We start from the raw sequence: 22,324 nt of genomic DNA, 5'->3' as shown, positions 1-22,324 counted from the left end.
CCCCAAGTCTTCATGCACTTTTCTGCAGCAAGTAGTCTACTAAGTGAGCTTTCAACTTAGTCCTAGACTTTTGATTATGCCATTTCCCTTTATTTTTTAAAAGTCACTAAAATTTTTTATGTGTGTGAGTGTTTTTTCTGTAAGCATGTCTGCATACTACATTTGTTCCTGGTAGTTAGAGGTCAGATGAAGGCACCTGTTCTCTTGCAGCTGGAGTTACAGATGATTGTGAGCCACCATGTGGGTTCTGAGTGAACACAGGTCCTCTGTACGAGTAGCCAGTGCTCTGAACTGCTGAGCCATCTCCATGTCTCTCTGTCATTTTTTTTTATAAGTTCAACTTACAAACTTAATATGAGGTTGATATACACATTCTCTGTGTTAAACACTATTAGGCTCATTGCCTGTTGAAATTTTAGATGCACACAAATAGAAATTTCTAGCAGAGACACAGTAATAAATAAGGAATCCCAGCCTAGGGGACTAGTGGTGAACAAACGCACATCTACTCTGATGTTTGGGGGAGCCACAGTGCCCTTCTTCATGCCTTCTATGTGTCTGGCTACCCCACACTCCAGGTGAGGCTGACAGTTTATGAATCTAATGTGGCCCAAAGAAAATGACAGGAAGGCAAAAAGGGTAAGTGAATGAATGGACATTTGTGAGGATATTTTGTGGTGGATATGTTTGTGATTTTAAGCAACATATTCACACACACATTATACACACTGCTCTGTTGTCAGCATAGTCACTGACCATACCAAGAAAAACAGAAGCATGTTGACTTTAAGAGGTGCTCTGGGAGAGAAAGGCTGTTTTAACAGTAGTGTGGGAAGTTTGAGCTCTGCATGTTTTTTCAGCTTTCACCCACTGCTTTGAACTGGGATGAGGCTGGGTCGAATGGGAAAATGCTCAACACTAGTAAAGCAACACTAGCCCAGCTTTTGTGGTCTAAGGATTCTAGAAGCAGGAATCCACGTGGCAATCAGCGCTTCCCTCCTTCCTTGGCTGGTCAAAGGCCACTGCTATCCAGCTTGTAAAACAAGCCAGAGCTGCCCCACCATGATTCAGCATAATGTTGTAGATGTTTTTCCTGCTTGCAGTAGCAGTACGATCCCTGAATAGAATCTCCACCAAAAAGAAAGGTAAGAAGAAAACTCAAAACTACTCCAGCCAAGCCTCCTGCAAAGTGAAATTTGGGAGTTGGCTATGTATGAACACTGGGTATTGTGGTGAACTGACACCAACTAATCCTACAAGCACTAGAATGTTACTGCCACCTACTGTCCCACTTACATCAGTGTTTAATGGCCACTTTAAAGTATTTAGTGAGCCATGCAAAAAGTGCTATTTTTTATTTTGAAAAATCACTATCACAGCAGGACATTTCACTGTTATCTATTCTTCCTAGAATACGGGGGTGGGGCTTAGAAATTAAAGCCATAGGCATCCCTTATTACAAAAAAACAAAACAAAACAAAGAGCCCACCCCAGACATCTTATTGCTGCTGACTGTAGGAATTTGTTATATATAATTTACATTCTTTTTTGTACTTGCTGTTTTTCAGATGGGATGGTAGAGCTTTATGGCCTCTCCAGATTGTAAATCACATTCCTGCAGGCAGAGGGAGCTATGTCAGGAACAAATTGCCTTGGAGGTTGACAGCATACATCAATGCCACAGGAAAAGATTTCCCATGTTCAAAAAAGTCTGTTCAATGGACTGTGTGGAGAGGGCCACAGCTCAAGGACAATGGGTTGCTTAAGCTTTTGTCTAGCACACACAGGGCCCTGGGGTCAACTCCAGAACTTGCCAAAGGAGGGATGAGGAATGACAGGTAGTACACGCTGCATGTCAATCTGTCCCCTTTTAAACTTGTTCACTGAACACTATGGGAAAGCTTAGTGCTGTGGCCTGCCCTAGCTTCCTGGTGTGGGCCAGCAGCTGGTGATGCTGTTTTCAGGACATGTGTGGCTGAGGAAGCAAGTATGTGGGTGGCTCTCAATCATGTGGTCACCCAGAGCATTGACTGTGACCCTGGCTTTTCATGACTCATTTAGGAATTTTTTTTTTTTAAAAAGGAAAACATCCTTTACAATTTAAAGAGTTCCTTTAAGGAGGTAGGACACAGTAACCAACTGCGCTTGGGGAAATGAGGGAAAGGGTTGGTTTTAGCAAGTTTGTATCAGTACAGGTCACTTGTTTGAGAAAGAAAATCCAAGGTGGTAAGCATGACCACAGTGACACACAATGGCTACACTTCTATTTCCTGTGGCTCCCTTAGGGAAGGTTCAGACTAAGACATATATCTGTAAGCCCTTTTAAAATACTGTTCCTTTTTCTTCTTCAGCACATAGAGCATATATACATATGTATTATCTTAAAGTTAACTGTAAACTATGAGGCTGCTTACCAAGAATTAAAAGAACAATAAGATACAAAGAAACAGCACTCTACAGAGACAGGTCATTGATGAGCTTTTAATGTGAATTGATTTATTTAAAACAGGGGTCCAGGGTAGACTGGGACAATGTTCTAGGAGAGCATGGCACAGATTAAAGTTAATTAATACTCACTAGCACCTCACATGAGACCGAAAAACAAAGTGGGCAACACAGCATAGAAGGAAAACCAAGCACATGGAAAAGGCACCTGGCAGGAGAGGAGCCTCAGTGTCCAGCTCTTCTAGCAGGGCCACTTTCATGCACTCTGTTAGACAAACAGCCTTTGGAATGGAACAAAACAGGTTCCAATCTGAAGCCCAGGCTCCAGTGTAAGCATCCAGCCTTCTTCAAACTTACACTGCTGGTCATCTGTCCTGTGGCTGGGGACTGAGTATGCTAAGCAGGGACACAAAAGCTCTCCCAACCCTTTGTTTCTCTAGATGGAACCCTCCCCCAATTTCAGCAGTGGATTCTGAAAGCTTTTAAGCATTCTAACTTGAAAACAGGAAGTAAAAGTGAACTGACTGAACTTAAACAACCCATCAAATGGAAAGGCAGACTCATAAAAATAAAACCCAGTGACCAGTTCACTAACCAGTCGGTTAAGTCAACATCTGAATGAAGATTTTTATACAGCATCCATCCACAAGACACATCAGCACAGAGCCATTGATGACAGCTGGGAGCCATCAGCTATCCTGCCCTTCCAGCACACTGTATTGCTACCAGAAACTGCAGGCCATGTGCTGAAGTTAGGAGACACCTCCAGTTGGAAAAAGACCCAGGCAATGGTCAGCCTAGTAATGTGCATCCAAGTCTATGGGAGACAAGACTTACACTGAAATCATGATCCCCAAAGCTCCCTCTGAACATTTTGATCTCCACATAGGAAGGCCCAAATGTGTTGTTTCCCTCTCAGGTCTAGGCACTCTCTGGAACATCTGAGATTAGCTAGGCTCCTTCATTTCTTTCCAACTCCATTGGTGACTTTGGACTTGGAATGCCGGTTCCTTCTTCTGGAAGAATGACTTTCGTTGTTGCTTGAATGCTTGGGTAGGCTGTCTTCAGAACCTGTCCAAAGGAAGGCAACACATCATCACCTGGGGCCTCTGAGTTTTGGGCTGGCTCTTGGAATTTGTGATTCTCCCTTTCTGGCCTGCTGGGCCTGCCAGCTTACCCTACAGTTGCTCTACCTCTAGTGGCCTGATTAATAACTTAAGGTCAGGTGAATCTGGCAGAGTCAGGCTGTGGTTCCTGTGTACAAGGAAGAATTTTTACTCTGGCTATACATAAAATAGACTGGTCACAGCAGTCATGAGGCCCAAAGAGAGACTAAAAATGAAAGCCTAAACAAAGGATAATAAAAGTTCAGCTACATCAGTATCCATCTTATGATTACAAGGACAGTATAGCCCCCCCAAGTTTGTACACACTGAACTGCTAAACAGGCTTTGCAAGGTTGGTCATAAAATTACAACGATTAGCACAGAGAACAACATCTTTACAAGTCAGGCACCTGCTGCTCTGGGTGACAGGCCCGAGGTGACACTGATAAAGGCTGCAGCCAGTCCCCAGTGGACTAGTTAAGCCCAAAGCCTCTCCTTCCCAGAGTTCTGGTTCAGTTCCAGGTGGAATACTTACCAAGGACAGTCACTTATCCCCACTCCCCAAAGGCCCAGTGTCTTGTCTTCATTCTAAGTATCATTTGTCACTGTCTAAATTTTTCTGAAGGGAGTATCACTTCCACCCATGAATTCTTTCTGTTGAAGAACCAGCAGTGTCCAGGGCTGATATATAACTGGATGGGCCCAGGTAAGGCCAGTCTGGTGAACCCCTTTGCCCACAACAGGTCAGCACTCTACAGTGTGGCCGGAAACTAAGCAGAGTTCACAGCACCAGCTCCCCAGGGTCATCTCAAAGCATGGTTTGTAAAGGAACTCACAGGCCTTCCTTAACCACAAGCCACAGTGAATGCCGTCTCTCAGATTTAGTTTGCTTCCCTCAGCTATGCTTCTCAGGTTTCACAAGAACTTAAAATTACTTGCCAGTGGAACCTCTTCATTGTTGTTGTTTCATACATTTAAAATTTTCAAAGAAACCAGTGGCCCTAGATTATTACAAAATGCTAGCTGAGGGCCTGTTCACACTGCTCTTCCTTTGGAATAAAATTCATAGATTCATCAATCTCTTTTGAAAGGCCTTTCTTCTCTAAACACTTCATGCACTATGAAAGCCAAGAGCCAAGAGGGAGAATGCTCCCATCATGGGGCTCAAGGCAGTGTAGACCTCACTATCTTCCTGACTGAAGAAGGCAGAGCCCAGTACGGACTCTCAGCTCATAAAGCCGGCTTTTAGCTTGATTCTGTAAACACTTTCTTGGTAAGTGACACGGGAAATTTGATGAGTTGGTTTGAGACCCTTCAATGTCTTTACTGATGCTCAGAAGATGAATACTGACCCCAAACACTACAGTAGGCCAGAGGGTGCAAAGGACTCAATAAAGTTTTAAACAATAAGACAGCTATTACCTTTTGAGCCTTTCCCATGATGCCAGGAGATCTCTGGACTGTAAATGCCATCTTCACACTCTGAATAGGTCTAGAGAGAGACACAGATTTGGTGGGTAAACTTTAAATCAGTCCTGGGAGGAATGGCAGGATGGAAAAAAAAAAAGTGAACCCAGGTTGAGTGTGATAAAGTTTTAAAGGTTGAGTGTATTTCTTAGCTAGAAAACCTATGATCTTCTGTCAGACAATATAGAATCAAACTTGTAGAAACCATTAGCTCTGAGCCTTGGATGGAGCATGGGCAAGACTCTGGGTTTGATCCTGGTAACACAGACATGCACAGACCTTCAAGGTCAAAGTTAGGAATAAAAGGTGAAGGCATTATTTTTATTTGAACAAAGGCAAAGCTGGGGAGATAGCTTAGTCAGTAAAGTGCTTTCTGTGAAAGCCTGACACCGAATTTCAATTCTTAGAACACAAATCAAAAAGCATGGCAGTGTCTAATGCTTATAACCAGTGAGAGGCTTTGCTAAAAAATAAAGAATAAAATAAAAAATTAATTAATTAATTAAAAAACTAAAAATGGACAAATGACCAAAGAAGGATACCTGAGGTTAAAATCTGTCCCCATCCCACATCATTCCACATAATAACACACACACACACACACACACACACACACACACACACACACACACCGTAGTCTCCAGGACTGCTTTAATGTTGAAATCCACTCACATCATTCTTGACTTTAACTGTAAGGAGCAAGCACTGTAGATGGGGAGCCCAGACATAGAAAGGACTGAAAAGGCAAAGAGCCAGAATATAAGCGAACCTCAGGAATGGGTTCAGTGGTTTATCAGTTCTACATTTGTTTTACTAGTTTTTAATTTTTTTATTTAAATAACTAAGATTTAAACTCTTTGCAAAAGGAAGATAAAATACTGACTAGGTGAGTCACAAGCAGACCCATCTGTGTAACAGGGCTTATTCTGATATGTTAAGTTCTATATAGCAGGACTGACATTGCTCCCTAAGGCTGTTGTTCTATCTCTTTCCCTCAGTGTGCTTGTGCTCTCTGCTGGGGCTTTCAAGTGAAGGCCACCTCTCTTTCCTCCTCTACCTTTTCACGGTGACCATAGTGCTCTGCATACCAAACCATGCCGTACAGACACAGGAATGTGGTGAAAGCCTGGAAGATAAAAACACAAAGCCCTTTAATAAACGACAGTACATATACATACTCCACTTCCCCAGAATTGCGTTTCTGTGAGAATCCAAAGACAATTCAGTGCCTTTCTGCCATCTGCCTTCAGGGAAGTGTTTGAAACAATTGGGTGTGGCTGTCAGGAATGGGTTTGCTGGGCTGGGGTTGGGCAGGTCACATATACTCCATTTGTAAGAAGGGCTACGGGAGACCAGATATATAGTTCTATCCGGCATCCTCTCTGAAGAGCAGAGACTCAGCCTAAGGTAGAGAACTTCTGGACAGAAAATTCTCATCCAGCTTCTTAGCAATGCCTGGGACTGAACACGAGGGACAACACTGCCTTTACTGGCCCTGGATTTTGGTGCCAGTTGCCTCACCTTGACTATTGTTGCTGTTGCTTTTGTAGACAGGAAAAGAAAGAGACTGAAATATTTTTTAACAACCTGAGGGAGATGAGAGCTAAACCAGTAGTTTAAAATTCTCATCCTCATTCTCTAAAAACAAGTTACAGAGTATTTGCATTTTTATCTACTATGGTTTAAATGCTATTGGAGCAAACGCACACACTGTACAAACACAATGCGAATACTGGACTTGATGACTAGGAGATTTCTGTATCCCAAAGGGGATATGGAACCCATCTCTCATGGATATTGAGAATCCAAAAATTCAAAATGTGTCAAAAAATAGTTTATGGAAAGTCTCTGGCTTCCCAGACTGAGTAGTAGCAAAGCATAGAGGGAACAAGAGGATCAGAAGAAAAGGAGGCAAGAAGGGACCAGAAAGAGAGATGGCTTCACATTCTTAACATGAAGTGGAGTAAACAAAAGTGGCTAAACAAAACAGGCCACACCCCAGGACACTTGCAGCAAGCCACCCATAATACCCAATCTCTTTCACACTATTGCCTATGGACACTTTTGCTACCTATCACCTCATCCTAAGCGTGGAGACAGGTATGAAATCATGGTGGGTCCTTTTCTTCCAGAGAGAACAATTGTAGTTCCTTCTGTGAATTGTAGCTCTTTCAGAGCTTTAGATATGGAAGGTCACACCAGAGATTCTTAAGTCCCTTCCGATACTAACAGAAGAGAAAAGAAAGCTCAGAGAAAAACTGGAGCCAGAACACAGGTTTCTTGTTAGGCTAGGTCCTAGTGTTAAAGATATTTCTGATCTAATCAGATACGGAGCTTATGTCTTTACATCTGTCTATTTCCATCCCACCATGGAGCTTCTCCAGCCACTGAGAAAAAGAAAAGCATCATAGGAACAACAGACTCCAGCCATGCCCACTCTGTACAGACCAGTCAGGTGGGTGAAGGACAGACAAGTAAGAGAAGCAGAATTATGAACCCCCATGCCTATGGCTTGCATCCTAAGCTCTGGTCCATTCTGTCTTGTCAGCAACATTTGCTAAGTGTCTCTGAAATATTTGCTAAGTGTCTCTGAAGTGAATGTCCTCTTAAAAACTCCAAAGAAGGGAGTCTCAGTGCTCTAGTTTCGGCCCACTTCCTCATCAAGGAGGCTGCAATAGAGGCATGGTAACAATAGAACATGAAACCTAAGCCATATCAAACCAGCAGATCTCTGTATGATGGAGTTTTAAAGAGTCCACATTCCCTCCCATCAAAAAACTATGCAATGAATGAACATATTATAGTTACAAAATGTAAATGACTTCAAATCTCCAGCATTTTCTAATACTTGTCGAAATTCTTTCACATATACTAACATTAAATTTGCCATTTTTCATGGAAGGGAAAGAATAGCAAAAGCAGAAATGCCATGTGTGAGACTCTGTATGTGCTGGAGACTTTACAAGGGCACAACAGGATGTCTTATGCTTCACACTGGAAGAGGGAGGTTAGGCACCTTTTTCCCAAAGCACTGGCTCTGAAATGAGTCAGGCAGGAAGAAGGCAATGCCTCCACTGGCCTGACATTGCAGATTATGACCAGCAGAAGGCAGGCCTGCAGGCTTTTCCTTTCCTTGACAGCTTGTGCTTTCAGGCTGCAGCTGGGGCTCCCTCCAATAGGAAACAGCAGGCAGAGCTGGCTTTGCAGATGGACCAGGCAAACACTGGCAGGTGGCAGAAGAAAGGTGCTTATCATCATGGCCACAACAAAACAGGCCTGCTGTGGTTGCCAAATCTACTATTTCACCTAGGTACAAGAGGCCTATTTTCTTCCTGGCTCAGGAGACAAAAGCTGGTAATTTTTGGGTTTGCAATCATACCTGTGGAAATCTAGGCAAGTACCCACTTAAAATGTCAAGGACTGGATTTAAAATAGCAATGCACATTCTTTGTTTAAAGAAGGATGTAGGAAGGAGAATAGAGGACTCTGTGGGTTGAAAGCCAGCCAGTCTGTGCCCACGGGTGTGGCAGCAGTGAGCATCACAATCTAGCTTGGCTTTCAAAGGAAGGTAGTGAACATTAGCGTATGATAATTATTTGGTAACTTTATTAGCCAGCACATGAGATGCCTGCTTCCACATTAATCTCAAATTCTGTGTGTGGTGTCCTGCCAATCAAAGGGAATAATTAGGGGCTTTGCTTCTCTGAGGAATGTGGTATAATTTAATGAATAATGATCGTCTCACTCTTGTGAAGGGCATCAATCTTGCTCTTTAAAAGGCAGTGGCAGGAAAACGTTGGGATCTTGTTTCCATTCTTTTGGGTTGTGTAATACTCAAGGCAGCAGGGACTTGCTATGGTTTGGGTCTTGAGTGTCTCCAGAGGTCCATTTTACCATGGTTCACAACTTGTTGCTACTGGGAGGTGTTCGGAAACTCCAAACAGGAAATCCCAGAGGAAGGTCATGGGAAACTACTCTTAAAGGCACAAATGAGACTTTCCTTCCCATCTTTAAAAACTCCATCATGTAGAGATCTGCTAGTTTGCATATGGATTGGGTTTTGCATTCTTTTGTTACAATGCCTGTAATGCAACCTTCTTGGTCAAGATGGGGCAGCAACTGGAGCACTGAGACTCCTTTCTTTTGGGACTTTAGAAGGAGGACACCAATTCAGAGGATACTCAGCAAATGTTGCTGACACAGAGGAACAGGCCTGAACACATTCTTTCAGGTAAGCCTGTTTTGTTGTTAAGGTACTAATACCATGCAGTTGAATGACAGTAGACTGAAGCCTCTAAAACTGTGAGCCAAAAATAAACCTTTCTCTTGAACTGATCTCAGGTAGTTGTTACAGTAATGGAAGCTGACCAGCTCAGTGGCCTTTTTCAAGCTTAGTCCTCTTCATGTCTGTCATGCCTGATCATGTCAATCAGACTCTGCCTCTCTTTGGAGTCTCAGTGTCTTCTTAAGGCTGCCATGTAAGCTATACTTGACCACTTGAATCCAGCTGCTCCATGGAATTCCATCCTCATCCAGCATCTCAAGTTCCTATGGAGTGTCTTCTAATGCTTCTTATAATTTTACAGCATCTCCTGCTTTCACATAGGTACAGCTTGGGTCAGGTCACTGCTGAGCAAGCCTTATCCAATGTTACTAAACTGATGAGAATTCCAGAAAGGCAGGCAATGAGAAAGGATACCTTCACCTGTAAATTCAACCTCAACTCAGAACGGTTTGCCTCCTTTTCTCATGGGCTGCTCTCTGGTATGCTGGCCTGTTATTAGCACAATCTAAAAATCCTGAAGTTGCCTTCAAGTCTCTTCTGGGTAATTACAGGGCAACAGCGTCCAATACACTTATTTCCTGAAGAACTAACAAACCTAACTAGCCCTTTCCTTGCACTCCAAATGCCTCTGGTTCACTTCCACTTGTCACTTGCCAACTAGGAGTCAGCAACACACACTAATTTAACATTCTCCCTCCAGAACCCACCCTGCACAGTATTTCTCTGTAACAAAAATCAGATTATTACTGTTTTATCACTTATAAATCCTAGAAGAAGCAACTACATGTATGCATAGCCCTTCCTATGTGGGCAACTCCTATCCTCTTCAGTGTTCTCTTCACTCTTGCTCCCCCAAATAGGCTACCATCATCCTAAGGCATTGGGCACTCTTCACCGTCTCATGTCTGTACAAGCTGATCCCTTGGCCTGGATATCACTAGTCTTTGCCTTTCTAATTCATTCTTTACATCACTGCTGAGATTCCGGTGTACTAGGTTCTGTGTTCATGACAGTAGGAACAAAAAGATGATGAAGCTTCTTCATGCTCACACAGTACAATGCTGCGGAGACAGATATATAAAAAATCAATCATTACATCTAGAATACAAGACCCAGGTATGGCATGCTAACTGGCTGGCCTATGATGAATGAGGTAAGAAGTATCCTCTACCACAACTGAGGGCACCTGGTTTGTCCTCTCTGTGGCCCCATGACTGTCCTGTAGCAGCTAAGGTGAGAAGCCCTCTGCCCACATAGGCAGGTCATATTCCAGTCCAAATCAGAAGTGACCACGGCAGAGAACAATCCAAGATCAGAAGCAAAACATCACATATAATTAACCTTCCCCTTCCTCAACCTACTTTTTCTTCTAATCATACCAGAATAGAAAAATACTGTACTTTAATTAACTAATTATTAATTCTGTACTTTAAATTGGATATATTCCCTGTTACTGCTCAAGATCAAGGAAGTCAGGGCAAGGTGCAAGGTGTCCTATCACAGTTGGGATTTCCAACCTACAACCCTAAGAACTGACACTGTGAAAGTAACAACAACAAGAAACACCTTATAGAAAGTACAAAATGCGTGCTTAATTATAAGACATGATGAAGCTGGTAAAGCGATAAGGATCTTTAGGACAGAGGAGTTGTTTCTCCTTCAAAGTAGAAGGGAGGGTGAGCTAGAGACAAAGGAAATCTATAGAGCAAATGAGACTTGTTGAGCATGGCAGCTACTTGGGATAAGTGGATAGAAATTATAAAAAAAATATAAAGTCTAAGATTGGATTAAACAGTGTCTTCTGGACATGAGAAGATTACGACATTCATGAACTCAAAACATCTGTGGTTTATACAGAAGACCTGCATACAATTAAGCTAGTCAACATTTCATTTTATAAGGTGAGTAAAGGACAGAAACAATTAAAAAAAAAAAAGGAGCTCTGGGCTGATACCACTCTGGGCTTCTTTCTTCAGAGTGGGTACCTCTCTCTCTCTCTGGGGTATAAGTGTGGCCTATAGGGAAAAATAGCTGTGGTCTAGTTGCCTCAAAATTCACTCCGTGATGACAGTTTGTCTACACCCATGTAAAGTGACATGCATGTTATACTATAAAAGCCATAGTGATAGGATGCAGGAGAGGGCATAGAAGGAAACTGTCCTTGTTGCTTCCTCAAAGTCCTCAAAAGTTCACCTTATTCCCAGAAGCAAATAAACATATAGGTGGTGCAGCTGCTGAGGGCATGATTGGAAATGGCTAAGGTGACCCATTTCAGATGTTGTATGGCTGCATTTTAGTCTTAAACTTTAGTGTCCAAGATTAAGTTATTTAAAAATGTCTATAAACTTCTAAGGAAGACTTGGTGCACAAGAGAATTTTATTTTTGTATTTCTGTTTCTTTAGGGACATCTAGGAGTTCAGGTAACATTCTGGGTATGAGAGTAATAACTTACCACACAAAGCAGCCAAAGTATAACGTAGAGTATTTGGGTCTTAGAGAAGAGATCTTGTCCAAATTTTATGCAAACAATAGCTTCCAGGAAACCAATGACCCTAAGCAGACAAGGGGTAAGAAGTTCAATGTTAGCTCACCTTATAGAGCATGTCCATTGCCAGAAACATGAAATAGCTGAATTACAAATGGTCAAGATTTCGGCTGCAGACACTCTACAGAAACAGTTTCTCCCCCACTGCAGTTGAACTGGAAATATTTCCCCCTCCTTTCTCTAAATCTTGATTCACTTTTTTTTTTTTTTTTTTTTAGTATTTAGAAACATCCAGCATCACCTGAAAGTGGACACTCATGCCAACTTAGGAACCCTCTGAAGCACAGAGAACCCTTTAAGAGGTGGTTCAAGCTGGGTGTGGTTGTGAACACCTTTAATCACAGCACTTGGGAGGCAGCAGCTGGAAGATCTCTGTGAGTTCAATGCCAGCCTGGTCTACAAAAGAGTCCAGTACTGTGAAGGCTACACAGAGAAACAAACAAACAAACAAACAAAAAAGGCGGTTCAGTTTTCTGGTCACAATCCAGCTATTACAGAGCTGGTTGCTGTGGGCTGGAGACTGCATCCTCTACCCTTCTGCTGGTGTTCTTACATAGCCCTTGGCACACACAAGTAGCGCTAGAGCGCTCTAAAGGATTCTGTCAATACTTGAAGGCATCAATCACATTCTCTTACAGTCGTTTAAGAATCTCAGGATTAAGTATGCTTTGTTTTACTGACAATATAAGCTCTTTTAACCTCTCTTTAACTTAAGCAATTTTGCTAAGAGCAAAGAATGTCAACAACGCATGCAAATAACTCATGATTTCCCTTTAAAACATTAAAGAAAAGTATCAGGCCTCTACTAAGGCTCAGAGGTTGAAGGTAAGAAAGGATGAGGTAAGAATTATATGGACCACCCAGGAGAGTTCTGATTGTTTACTGAAATTTGAATTTCTTTTAAAAAACACATGGGGTTAACAGTTTACATGTGAAATGTCCCTCTCAACAAGCTTGCCTTTAGGAGATGGGGCCTCAATGGAGGAAGTAGATCTCTGGGAGACAAGCCTTGAGGTTTATAGTTAGCTCCACTTCAAGCCCACTTTGTGCTTCCTGGTCCACAAAGAATGTGAGCTCTTGCTGCCAGAGCCTTTACACACTCTGCTATGCACCTTCCCCTCCATGATAGACTGAACCCTCAAAGTATGAGCCAGAAGAAACCATTTTTCCATTGAGTTGCTTTGTCTCTTGGTTACAACAAGAGAAAAGTAACTAATAAACACGATGCCAACACACACACACACATACACACAAACACACACACACTATTTAAACAGAAGCTTCATAAATAATTGCAGACTTCATTAAATAAAAATTACAGGACGTTATTGTTTTCAAGTAAGTTCTTGCCTCAGGTTCCAATAGAGCAGGCTAAAAGTCAGAATGGAGTTACTCATGCCACTAAGTAGAAACCAAGGTCTGATTTAAAGAAAGTTGGATTAGAGATTACAAAAATGCAAAATGTGCCAAATAGGCCAATTTCATAGGCATAAGGAAACTCTGTTTACGTAATTCTATAAAAAACATAACTTGAAGTAACCTAGAGTCAACAGTAAATTGTTTGTCTATGGTTCTGTTTCCTTACCTTTATCTTAAAGGATCATAATGCTGAGATAACTTATCTTTCTCTTCTTTGTTTCTGGTTTCTCCACACCCCTAGTTTCCATTAAAATGAACCTACACTCCTCTGTTTGTTGGAATACTTGGTCCTACTTTACAGAATAAGTGTTCCCCAATTCTAGAAAATAAGAGCAATTATGATCTTTAGCTAAATTGTAATTGTCCTTTGATAACTATTTTGGTGTTTTTTTATTCTGCTTTATTTTTCCTTTATTTTATTTTTCCTTCATTTTTATTTTATATATATAGGTGCTTTGTCTACATGTATGTATGGCCTGTGGGGACCAGAAGAGGGCATCAGATCCTCATACTGGAGTTACAGTTGTTCAGGAGTTGTCCTGTGCATGATAAGAATCAAACACAGGTCCTCTGTAGAACCAGCCAATATTCTTTCCTGCTGAGCAATCTCTCTAGCCCTCTATTTTCCTTTTAAATGCTGATCAGGACCTATACAGTGGACTTTGTAAAGAACTGCAGGTTTTTCTAAACACCAGCATTTCTAGGACCAGCTTCTTATGAAGCTTCTGCTAAGGCATTATCTGTGCATATGGACACATTTCAGTAAGAAAGTAACAACTGAGTTGAGGAACCTGCCTAACACCATTTTAAAGATAGGAGCCATTATGCTATATTGTTAAAAAGGTTCCATTTACTGTCAGAGCTGAGTTGTTTTTATGTCTGTTTCCTGGAGCCTGACCTGCTCCAAGCCCTGACCTCGACTTGTTTTTGAGAATACCCTGATTCTCACCCTCTCCAATCATTCTCTCAAATCACATGGTGACCACATAGTATTTGTTGAGATTTTTTTTCTGTGTTTCTCATTGCTCCATTATCTCTCTTCTATAACCCTGTTTTGCAACTCCCTGTGATTTTTCTCCTTAAAAGGGGTCCAGTATCTGCACCTTGCCTGGGCAGCACAGTAGATGGTGAAAGTGCAGTTGAGCCAGCAGGAGTACATGAGAGCAGGAGAACCACCTGCCAGCTGCAGCCTTGGGTGAGCTAGCTGGAGCAGTTCTGGAGAGCTCACCCTGCTGTTGCAGGTGCAGGAGAGTTGATGAGCTGACCAACTCAACTACCTTCCAGGCCCAGATCCAGGGTTTTGAGTTGGCCTACCCCAACGACTACTCCACCTATCATCTGCTGGAACCCGTGCAAGGGCCGGTCCTACAGATTCAAAGATGTAGGATCTCCATTACTCAGGGCAACAACAGGATATCAGAAAGGAGTCGCTATAAGGATCCAGTATTGACAGTGTAACAATAGCCAAAGGCTTCTAAACAAACCTATGACTCATTGAAATGAACATTTGCAAATAAAAGGGTATACTGAGTGACACACTATAGCTTCCATGACAAGATTAAAAAAAAATAAAATCCTGATTTTCTTTTGGTGGGAAGGTTGCAAGGGCAGAAGGTGGATATGAAAAGACAGGTAGAAGAGTGGGATTAAGGAGCATTATGTGAAATTCACAAAAAATCAATAAAAAGTTGGGAAAAAGAAATGGACTAGGGGCTGCTCTCTTTAACCTGGCTTAGGAGTCAGTTGCTTTCCAGCTCTTGGATGTACCACAGTAAAAAAATCAAGATCACTTCAACTTTGGCTCAAAACTGTGTTAGTGGTCTTAGGTGGGATTAATATTTTCTGGATGCCCTCAGACCTCCCACCCAAATTCTAAAGCTCAGTCTTCACTCTGGAATGCAGGGCTGAAAGGACTGCCTTAGAAGATCTCCTGAGGCTCTGAGGAGGCACACTTTCAGTTTCAGGGACTAGCAGAGTGAACTGCTGTCCTGAGAAAAGCAGCAAGCATCTACAGAGGTCTCACTAGTAAGCCATAGCCTACTTTGTTGGGATCTCAGTCTGGAATGTGGCGGGGGGAAAGGAGGGGGGATTCCAACAGAACCCAAATATTCTCCCATTCAGGGAAAAATGTGAGATGTTGCACCACCCTCCTGAGGATCTTGGTCTGATTTTATGTCTCCTTTGTCTTCTTTTTGGCTCAATTTTTACTGTCTGTGTTCTGACTTGTGTACGTTCTGTGTTAATTAATTTAGCTTGGACTTGGGGGTAACTGAATGGATGGACAGACAGTAATAAGACAAGCAAGCCTAACAGCCCTCTGTTCTAAGGAATTTTGACTAACTTTACTCCCTTATAGTCAAGGAGGATTATGATTAACCTATCGCCATGAATTGTCTCCAAATATACTATGAAACTGAACGTTTGGAGAAACATCCAACCATCCACATTCAACAACCCACATTTGGGGTTGCCTGGCCCTCCCAGGGGATTTTGATTCCTAGAGAGCCTAGGTGGTGGTAAATGTCATCTTTGGTAAGCCCAGCCACCTAGATCAGATTGGATACATCTTGCCTTGGGCTGAAGAAACTTCCAAATGGCCCACTGGATGAAGGTCTATATGGTCCACAATGGGCAACGTGGCCAAGCCATGATTGTCTGCAGAAGGCCCTCCTCCCTTTATATAACCATCTTTACCTTTCCTCCCTTCGTTCCCTCAATATCCACCTTCACCACCCAGTCCCAATCACTGAAAACTCACTCTGTCCCCTTAACTGTATCTACCCCTACCTCACCACCTAGCTGTCTCCACTTATTGCCAACCCCGAAACTTTCTCTACCTCCACATACCTGCCATGGAGTCCCACATGGCTGTCCTAACTTCTCCTCTGATCCTGGTTCTAGGGTGGCACCTCCTTCAGTCCTTCTTTCCCCATGGCAGCTTCCTGACAATCACTACCTGTATGTCTCTTTATCCACTACAGAGCTCTACAGCTGGAAGATTTAGAATCTCCCTTTCAGCACCAACCCCAGTACTTAATTTCTCTAGTTGATTCGACTTTTCTTCAAGCATTCGTACCTTCTTGACTACCAAAGAAAGGAAACAGATTCTCACAAAACCAATTGAAGTCCTCCTAGAATAGCTTCCATGGCTGATGACCAGAGGGTAGAGGCAACTGCCAAGATGGAGACCCCAACAACACAGAGAGAAGTGTGAAGTCACTAAGTGAATACCACAAGGTTCTGTTAGAAGGGAAGAAGTAGGCAGCCCAAAAGCCCACTAACCAATATAAGATAGCAGATATGAAACAGAGTCCATATGAATCACCTTCTGCTTTCCTGGAGCAGTGCCTAGTCACCGAGAGGACCTGCCAAATCTCAAGGCAATTAATCTGGCCTGTACTAAGTTGGCCCCTGGTATATGTGGAAAGATGAAAAAAGAAGGACAAGTCAGAACTATTAGAAATAGCCCCAAAGGTGTTTGACAATAGAGAGAGCAAAGAAGATCTTTTAATAAAGAAGATGAGGTGTGTCACCATGACTGTATTACAAGCCCCAGCTACTTTCAGCTTTGCCCATGCACCCCATGATAAAAACAGAAGAATTTTACAAAAGAACTGATGTGCCTATTAGAAAGAGATTGGTCATTAGAAGAATAAATGAGTACATCAGAAACAGGCAGACCCACCCCAAGCCCAACCCAATTCTAGGTATGGAGGATCAGTGAGGCTGGGGCTTCTTCGAGCTAGGCTCCCTGTATCCTACGGTACCTTTCACCATCAGGGGCCAACCTGAATATTTTCTGGTGTAATGGGGGCTACCCACTCAGCATTACAGGAGCTCTTAGGACCTCTTACCAACCAAACAAAAGTACAGGGACAACAGGAGATATGAAAGAATATAAATTGACCTTTGGCTGGACTTTTAACCTATAACAAGGGACTAAAACTCATTTTTTTCCCTTTGTTTTTTGATTTTTCAGGACAGGGTTTTTCTGTGTAGCCTTGGCTGTCTTAGACTCACTTTGTAGATCAGGGTGGCCTCAAACTCAAAGAGGTCTGCTTGCCTCTGTTCCCTGGGAGCTGGGATTAAAGGTGTGTACCACCACAACTAGCTCTTATATTCTTTTATTATTATTCCTGAATGTCCCTACTGTTTAAGTGGCTTTGAATCATTGAGGCAATCTGGTCTAGGTTACGTGTCCAGATATCCCCAGATCAGGGTGAGCCCATTCAAATGCAGATGAGATAGCTTATTTGAACAATGCATCTTTTAAGTCCAATACAGTATGCACTTTATGCTTTGCTGGTAATAAATAAACTGAACAAAATGTAGAGATTTGGAACAGCTGGCTGAATGGATTCTGCCCAATTTGTTCACTTCTCTCAAGTCTTGTAGAGGTCTATAGTCTTGAGTTCAAGGAATCTGGGTAGGCAACAAGGGTGTATGCCACACTGACTGACAAGGAATTGCCTACTTCAAGGAGGCGCCTGTGGGAACCTTAATCCCTTCTCTGGTTTCCAAACTGATGAGGTATTGCTTGATTCGAATGGATTTTCCCTTCTCCGTTTTCCTCCTTTAGGAAGCTGCTAAGAGATATAGCTGGCCTACCCTCAAGTTTTTTCTTTTAAAAATCTAAAAAAAATTGTCCTCTTGAATATACTTAGGCTTTGTTTGACTTTCAAACCTTTCTTGTCTTTTAATTCATTAATTAACCAAGGAAATAAACATGTTCCTGTACTTCTAGGTGATACTTAAGGAACTGATCTTCAGAGTCCAATTGCAGAACCACTTCAATACTGCAAACTCAATGAGTGTTTTCTTTTTTTTAATTATTATTAAATTTATTTTATAAAATTTCTTCAAGCAAACCAAACAACAACAACAACAAAACAAAAACCTGGAGATGGAAAACTTAGAGAAGAAAAGAAGCACCACTGATAAGCATCACCAAGAGAATACAAGATATAGAGAAAAGAATTTCAGGTGTAAAAGATACAATTGAAGAAATAGATAAATCATCAGTCAAAGAAAACATTAAATAGAAAAAAAAAATTCCTGACACAAAACATCCAAGAAATCACTGACATCATGAAAAGATGATACCTATGAAGACTAAGAATAGAAGAAAAAGAAGATTGCAGACTCCAAGGACCAGAACATATTTTCAAGAAAATCAAAGAAGAAAATTTCCAACAACCTAAAAGAGAGAGATGCCTTTAAGCATACAAGAAGCTTACAGAACACCAAATAGCATAGACCAGAAAAGAAATTCCTTTCACCACACAATTAATCAAAACACTAAATCTACAGAACAAATAAAATATTAAGAACAGTAAGGGAAAAAGGGCAAGTAACACATAAAGGCAGACCTATTAGAATCACAACTAACTTCTCAACAGAGACCATGAAAACCAGAAGGGTTTGGGTAGATGTCATACAGACACCAAGAAAGCACAGATGTCAGCCAAGACTACTATATGCAACAAAGCTTTCAATCACCATAGAGAGAGAAAACAAGATATTCCATGACAAAACCAAGTTTAAGCAATCTCTATGCACCAACCTAGCCCTACAGAAGGTACTAAAAGGGAAAACTCAACTCAAAGAGGTCAACTACACCCAAGAAAACACAGTATATAGATAACTTTACAAGAACAAAAGCAAAGACAAACACACACACACACACACACACACACACAATCACATAAACGCAACAATGAAAGGAACTAACAATCATTCACTAATATCTATCAACATCAATGGACTCAACTCTCCTTATAATAAAAAGACACAGGTTAACAGAACGGATATGTAAACAGGATTCAACATTCTACTTCATACAAGAAACATACCTCAGCAACAAATATGGTCATTATCTCAGAGTAAAGGGCTGGAGAAAAGTTTTCCTAGCAAATGGACCCAAAAAGCAAGCTGGAGTAGCTATCCAAATCGATAAGAAAATGGACTTGCAACAAAAATTAATCAAAAGAGATGGGGAAGGACACTTCATTCTCATCAAAGAAAAAATCCACCAAGAATATATCTCGATTTTGAGCATCTATGCCACAAACACAAGGGCACCAGCATTTAAAAAAGAAACATTAGAAAAGATTAAATCACACATCAATCCTCACACATTAACAGTGGGAGAATTCTGAGTGCCACCAAGCCTCCCCTTCCAGGGGACGTGGTCAAATACGGGGCACCAGAGTTCATGTGAAAGTCAGTCCCCACCCTCCACTCAACTGCAGAGAATGTCCTATTCATTAATTAGATCTGGGTAGGGGTTTGAAGTTTACTGCACGTATTGTCCTTGGCTGGTGCCATAGTTTGAGCAGGATCCCTGGGCCCAGATCTGCCCATCATAATGTTCTACTTGTAGGTTTCTAGGACCCTCTGGATCCTTCTATTTCCCCACTCTCCCATGCTTCCCTCACCTACAGTCCCAATAGGATGTCCTCCCCTCTGTCCCACTTTCCTGATAAGTGAAGACTTTCATGGGACATATCCCTTGGGCTAGTGTATAGATATAAGAGAGTATATACCATTTGAGTCTTTCTGCTTCTGAGTAAACTCACTCATTATGATCATTTCTAGTTCAATCCACTTGTCCACAAATTTCGGAAATTCCTTGTTTTTAATAGCTGAGTAGTATTCCATAGTGTAAATGTACCACAATTTCTTTATCCTTTCTTCTACTGAGGGACACTTAGGCTGTAGGGTTCAGAACTAAACAGAGAATTCTCAACAGAGTAATATCGAATGGCTGAGAAACACTTAAAGAAATGCTCAACCTCCTTAGTCATCAGGGAAATGCAAATCAAAACAACTCTGAGATTCCATCTTACACCCATCAGAATGGCTAAGATCAAAAATTCAAGCGACACCACATGCTGGCGAGGATGTGGAGAGAGAGAGGAACACTCCTTCATTGCTAGTGGGAATGCAAACTAGTACAGCCACTTTGGAAATCTATCTGGATCATCTTTGCATGATAGTTTCTTTTTATATTTTGCTTACAAATTTTACCTATATGTGCAATGATTTCTAACTCTGCCTGGAGTCATGTATTCTATACTGTCACACTCAAATCAGAAGCTAGATTAGGCTTTGAAGCTAGGCTCCCTCAGGGACTCATCTTCCTATCTATGCTGGTTTGGCCAGACCTGCCAAGAGCCACTGAACTAGGGAAGTTCAGTAGGCATGTACGCATTCTGGAAGGTAATCCAGTATTTTGGAAGGTCTGTACAGTGATGCATCGCCAGAATAGTTTCCAGCCTCTGACACGCCTTCTTTTCTGTGCTGCTGCATCTCTCAAAAAATCTGGCATGATGGGAACCCTCACTTTCTGGGTATTTACCCACTCTGAACAAACCTCTTACGAGATCTTTGTGAAGATGCACTGCTGTTCCGATGAGTTTGTTCCTGATTTGATTATAATTTTAGAAGTTAAAAAGTTAAACAGTCGATAGAAAGTTTACAGCTGCAATAAATACTTTTGTGGACCTCCAGATGCCTCACTAGCAGACAGGCTTGAGATGGATTTGTGGCTTCAGATACGTTTTCACTCTAGAGATGGTACCACAAATCCTGGTATATACCATAAATATGGGCAACTTGGTTTGAATTTCTCATGAACGGAGAATATATTGGGGCTACCAAGAAATGTCTGAATTAAGTACAAACCTTAATGTCAAAATTACAAAGTGTTTCATTGTAATTCTGCATACTTTGTCAGTTTATGACATAAAACACTGTACTTCTAAATTCACTTTGTATCTTGAAATGTATGACTAAAGAAATGTTTAGCTTAGTACTGAAAAATATAATGACTAAAAACCCTCCCATTGTGATGGTTTTGTCTGTCTCTGTGATAAATCCTCTTGACCATGAGGTAATTCTCTCTCTGACATAGAGAGCTTTTGTTCAGGGTATTTAAGAAGTGTAACCAGGGCAGTAAAGTTTTTTTGTTGGGGCCATTTGCCTCATTCATCCATTTTCTCTCTTGAATGTTTCTGTGTGTGAGTGGTCTGGGTTAGTGTTCTCTCTCTCTCTCTCTCTCTCTCTGTTAGTGTTCTCTCTCTCTCTCTCTCTCTCTCTCTCTCTCTCTCTCTCTCTCTTATTCTCCTGTAGATTCACAAATAAGTTAACAGACTCAGGGCAGAGGCCTATATATAATTCAAAGAGCCCCTTTTTACAATTCCTTGCAGCTTTTAGCTAGAAGCCACTTTTTGCAGTCCTGTCTGCAAGAAGAAGGTAATCAGATTAAGTCTTCCTCCTCAGTAGCAGAACAGCCTGTCCTGAGTTGGAGAGAGGAAACCCTTTCTCCCTCCCTTATTCCCTGTCTTTACTGGATGCCTCTTGCAATCTCCAAATTTAAAAAGTTTTTACATTTAGGTTTAGAAGACGAGAAAGAAACATCAGTTTACTGACCCCAAATGAGAAAAAGATGCTGGTCACTGAGTGACCCCAAACGAGAGAAAGAGACGTCAGTCACCAGTCTGACTGATCCCAAATTGTCAACCCTGTGTTCACCTGCCTCAGTTTCCCACCTGGACTTGTCAAAACTGAACATTGACACAGACCATTCTTGAACTATGGATATGAAATAAGGTGGTAGATTGTCAGTGTTTAATTAGCAGAATGACTTACCTGACACACAGAAAAGAGGCTCACCCATAGTGGGTTTGGTGGGGTAAGGGTGGGGTGTGTGAAATAACAGTATATTAAAAAACAACATTTGTACTCACAATTTGTAACCATGTAGTTGTGTTAATTCTTAGAGCAATAAAATTACACTTTGGTATGCAGTAAACTGTTTCATGGGAACCTTCTACGGTCAAAATAATATGAAGTGTAGCTCAGCCCAGGACAGGGTGATGTTCCAAACTCAAATACGTTCAGAAAATTCAACAGATCCCTACTAAATCTAATATATTTTGTAAAGGAAGGTCTCTAAGTTCTGCCAGAAATAGTTTCTGGCCTTGATCAACTTCCTTAGTGAGAAATTATACTGAAAGATTCTTAACAAGAACTGTTCAAAAAAGTTTAGGGGC

General features: G+C 41.6%; 1 protein-coding gene across 2 annotated transcripts in view; it reads right to left on the bottom strand.

The window, feature by feature from the left end:
* Positions 1-2,445: 2,445 nt before the first annotated feature.
* Ptdss1 (phosphatidylserine synthase 1) overlaps positions 2,446-22,324 on the bottom strand; it is a 60,420-nt gene continuing 40,541 nt past the window's right edge. For both annotated transcript variants that reach the window (XM_051159445.1, XM_051159446.1), the window contains exons 10-13: positions 11,757-11,856; positions 6,076-6,144; positions 4,974-5,043; positions 2,446-3,516 (exon numbers count right to left, since the gene is read on the bottom strand). In XM_051159445.1, the coding sequence (XP_051015402.1) occupies positions 3,407-3,516; positions 4,974-5,043; positions 6,076-6,144; positions 11,757-11,856 (349 nt within the window). In that variant the 3' untranslated portion in view covers positions 2,446-3,406. The remainder of the gene's footprint in view (positions 3,517-4,973; positions 5,044-6,075; positions 6,145-11,756; positions 11,857-22,324) is intronic.

The sequence above is a fragment of the Acomys russatus genome, chromosome 17 (genome assembly GCF_903995435.1).
Source record: "Acomys russatus chromosome 17, mAcoRus1.1, whole genome shotgun sequence".
Lineage (NCBI taxonomy): Eukaryota > Metazoa > Chordata > Mammalia > Rodentia > Muridae > Acomys > Acomys russatus.
The sequence above is the reverse complement of the archived record's forward strand: the minus strand, read 5'-3'. Positions and strand labels throughout refer to the sequence as shown.